Genomic DNA, 4,223 nt, shown 5'->3' on the forward strand with positions numbered 1-4,223 from the left:
AAGGCAATACCAATAGAGGGGACTAGAGCAAACGAATGGTTCGCTACGAGAAAGCCCCTCCCGCGAACAAAAATGAGCGATATAAAAAAGAAAGGTTTTGCCATGATGTAGGTAAAATAGACAGGATTAAAAAATATCAATCTTATAGACAACAAATTTCCACCTCTAGGAAACACGGCAACATTTAAAAAAGGTTCGCACTACATGTCAAAAAATAAGATAATTTTCATGTCCTAAAAACAGTAGTTGCATGGCAAAATTTAATGAAAAATATCCTGTAGAAACATGGCAAATATGAATAATCCATCGCAAGGTCACATGTTTGTTTTACCAAATTTATTTGAACATACCGTGGAAAAACTTATAAATGAAGTTTGCCATGGCAAATTTTGTATCTAATGAACACATGGCAATTTTAGCATGCCAAAAAAAGTTAAAAATAATTCACCATTGCAAAAATATTCAAATAATAAAATTATGAAAAGAACTTTTCATGGTATGTTCCACAAAATTGCCACGGTATGTTCAAGTAATTTACCACTATGTAATTTTTTTACCATGACTTACCATGACATTACACAAATGTATTTTAACTTTGTCGTGGTTGTATAATTAATTTGCCAGGACAAAAAAACTCTGTTGCCATGGCAACCACGTTTTTAGTTTATTCAATTATAATGATGCAAAAATTGATTTTTTTATAAAAGACAAAGAAAAAAGTGCCCATTATGGAAATAATTAAATTTCAATGACATTAAAAATAAAATTGATGCGCTCTTAATAATAAAATGGTCATATTTTACATTTTCTTTGTCATAACATAAAATTGCCATGATAGAAAAGAATAAAATAACCATGATCAACATTATAAAATTTCCATGCTAACGAGAAATAAAATTTACACATGGCAAATTAAATAAGTTTGTTATTTAAAAAATATGGCAAATTTAGGAAAAGAATTCTCTAAAACAATCAACGCAACTTTGGAATTTTGTAATTGGCATATGGCGAAGTTAGAGAGTTTTTTTGTTTGAAAAGATGGCAAACTTTAAGAATTCATAAAAAATAATTTAGCATCTTATGGGTTGTATATGTGTTGGATGCTACGAGGAAAAAGAATATAGTTCATCCTTCACATCTTTGTTAATGATTGCGTCATATTAAGTTCAATTTAATTTTTTTTCTCTTTGTACACATAATTTTGGACCATTGTTGCTGCATTAGTTTTAGTTCATGCTTCACATCTTTGCAAAGGGCATCGATTGCCAATCCCAAATAATAGCAACGATAGCTCTGAGACATGAGAGAGTTCTATCCATTTTGTGTTGTCTCAACCTATCTAACATACCAGGAATCATCACACGCTTCGAGATGAAAAAGATTGTCGCAAATAATAGGTCGTCCATCCATCCCTGACTAATTCTTGTTCATGCATCATGTATGTTTTGTACTGCCATTTGGGTACAAAGCACAAAATCATCTCAAATAATCATATAATAAAATCAAAAGCTGTTGCCTTGCCTCCTGAAATCTGCTATACGTCTCGATCGATGCTTAACGTCGTCTTGCTGTAGGTGAGAGCCTCTGGCGTGGCCATGTCGGGGCAGTCAGGCGTCTCATTTTCCATCAGAAAATTGTTCGCTACTCACTCGCCACAGTACCGTCCTGCCCTGTCTCCTCTCCTCTGGCGCCAACTCACACGCAAATACACCCGAGCTGGCGAACTCCTCTCCGATTCGCCGAACCATCCATCCATCCGGCACGCCACGCTTATCTCCAAACCACTATATAAACGCCCTCACGTCCTGCTCATTCCACTCACACAACACAAGCTTCCATCAAGCTTTCTCCTCATCTTCATCTTCTAGCACTTGTTCTTCCTAGCTAGCTCTAGTTGGGTGAGCTTACTTTTGGGAGCATCGAGCCCGCAACGCATGGCGGTGTCGGTGCTGGCCATCCTGCTCGCCTCTTGTGCCCTGGCGGCGGCGAGCTTCGACAAGGAGTTCGACGTCACCTGGGGTGACGGGCGCGGCAAGATCCTCGACAACGGCCAGCTCCTCACGCTGGGGCTCGATAAGGTCTCCGGCTCCGGGTTCCAGTCCAAGCACGAGTACCTCTACGGCAAGATCGACATGCAGCTCAAGCTCGTCCCCGGCAACTCCGCCGGCACCGTCACGGCCTACTACGTACGCCGGCATTCATTCTTTCCTCTGCTTTTCGGTCTTGATCGGATGACACGGTTGCCTAACTTCGTTCGGTTTGGCGTGTATGAATGTGCAGCTGTCGTCGCAGGGGCCGACGCACGACGAGATCGACTTCGAGTTCCTGGGCAACGTCACCGGCGAGCCGTACACGCTGCACACCAACGTGTTCACGCAGGGGCAGGGCCAACGGGAGCAGCAGTTCCGCCTTTGGTTCGATCCCACCAACGACTTCCACACCTACTCCATCCTCTGGAACCCCAAGCACATCATGTAAGTTTATTAATCGCCATTACCACCAACAAGAAGTTCAGTGACTGATTTAGTTGTAAATGCAGCTTCATGGTGGACGACATGCCGATCAGAGACTTCAGGAACCTGGAGGGAAAGGGCATCGCATTCCCCAAGAACCAGCCGATGCGCCTCTACTCCAGCCTCTGGAACGCCGACGACTGGGCCACGCAGGGCGGCCGCGTCAAGACGGACTGGTCCCATGCCCCGTTCTCCGCCTCGTACCGCGGCTTCAAGGCCGACGCGTGCGTGGTGACCGCGGGCGGCAAGCCGCACTGCGGCGCCAGCGTCGGCACGGAGGTCGCCCCTGGCACCGGCGCGGCTGGCGAGTGGTACAACCAGGAGCTGGACCTGACGCGGCAGCAGCGGATGCGGTGGGTGCAGAGCAACTACATGATCTACAACTACTGCACCGACCCCAAGCGCTTCGCCCAGGGCGTCCCTGCCGAGTGCTCCATGTAATCCATGCCTGTCGATCGCCGGAGGAAGACGGTCGGAGATAGGGAAGATGAGGCCTGTATAAACCGATGTCAATAAGTGTAATTCGTCTCTGTCATTTACTCCCAGTTGTTGTAATCGTGATCACGATCATTTCGTGTGTAATATATTGCCTCCTCGTACGTTCATCACCTGTATGCTGCTCTCTGCTATATTTTCGTTCACGATCGGGGTGATTGTCCGATGAAAAGACCTTATCCACGAATGGATTGGCACAAGCAGAATCATTTATTCTGCTTCGTCCAGTGCAGGGCATGGGCGCACGGCCGCTGACCGCAAGGCGACACGAAGCGCGACAGAGGAAAGGACAATGGCCTCCCTTCGTAATGATCCGTCAGGTCCCAGCCAGCTGCAGCTGCAAACCCTACGTACGTCGTCTGCACTGCCACACTCGCCGATGGTGAAATGCGTGTACGTTCGAAATTGATCAGGTTGCAGTCTTGTTTTTTCTTAAACAAGGCAAAAGACTTGCATTTTCATTGATTAAGAAGAAGGTTTAGACATAAGCCGCGGGGCGGCAAAAACGAAAAGGTCTACTCTCGCGACATAACAATACTAAGCTGCTTCGCTCCTGTCAAAGTCCAAAGGTAAGCCTCCTCTTTGATTTTCGCGATAACAATAGCGGTCGGAGCGGAGACATTCTGAAAAATTCTTGCGTTGCGCTCCTTCTAAATTTCTCATGAGACAAGCATCATCAAGGAGGCGGTGGCCTTCCTGTGGTCCCCTCCCCCACTAACCGCCTTAAGCCACCAATCTTTAACTGAGTCTTCATGACGCCAAATCATTGGTGAGGAGTCAAGAATGCCAAGGCAAGTGCAAATTTTAGTCCAAATCCGGACAGTGAACCTACATTGGAATAGGAGGTGAGCAGCAGATTATTGCACTTGCTTGCAGAGAGGGCACAAATTACAGTTTGGCCAACCTCGGCGCACCAAACGATCGGCTGTCCAAACACGATTTTGGAAGATCAACCAAGCAAAAAAATTGCACTTTGAAGGAGCCCACATCTTCCAGATTGTAGAATTCATTGGGCAAAATGAAAGACCAACAAACTGCACCATGTAAGCCGAGGAGGCGGAGTACTCGCCACTGTTGGTGAACTTCCAAGATATTGCGTCTTGGCTACCCTGGTTGAGGTTTACATCCGCAAGCATCTCCCAAAGTGTTGCAAATTGTTGAATATGGTCCAAAGTTAGCCAATGCCGAGTGTCAATTTGGCGGACCCAAAGGTTG

At 45.7% G+C, this 4,223-nt stretch overlaps 1 protein-coding gene across 1 annotated transcript; it reads left to right on the forward strand.

The window, feature by feature from the left end:
• The first annotated feature begins 1,799 nt into the window (after nt 1-1,799).
• LOC123148737 (probable xyloglucan endotransglucosylase/hydrolase protein 23) lies at nt 1,800-3,123 on the forward strand. The gene is made up of 3 exons (XM_044568227.1): nt 1,800-2,186; nt 2,281-2,474; nt 2,540-3,123. Exons 1-3 carry the CDS (start codon nt 1,935-1,937, stop codon nt 2,952-2,954), a joined length of 861 nt encoding a protein of 286 aa, XP_044424162.1. The 5' UTR covers nt 1,800-1,934; the 3' UTR covers nt 2,955-3,123.
• The last annotated feature ends 1,100 nt before the right edge of the window (nt 3,124-4,223 follow it).

The sequence above is a fragment of the Triticum aestivum genome, chromosome 7A, assembly GCF_018294505.1.
Source record: "Triticum aestivum cultivar Chinese Spring chromosome 7A, IWGSC CS RefSeq v2.1, whole genome shotgun sequence".
Lineage (NCBI taxonomy): Eukaryota > Viridiplantae > Streptophyta > Magnoliopsida > Poales > Poaceae > Triticum > Triticum aestivum.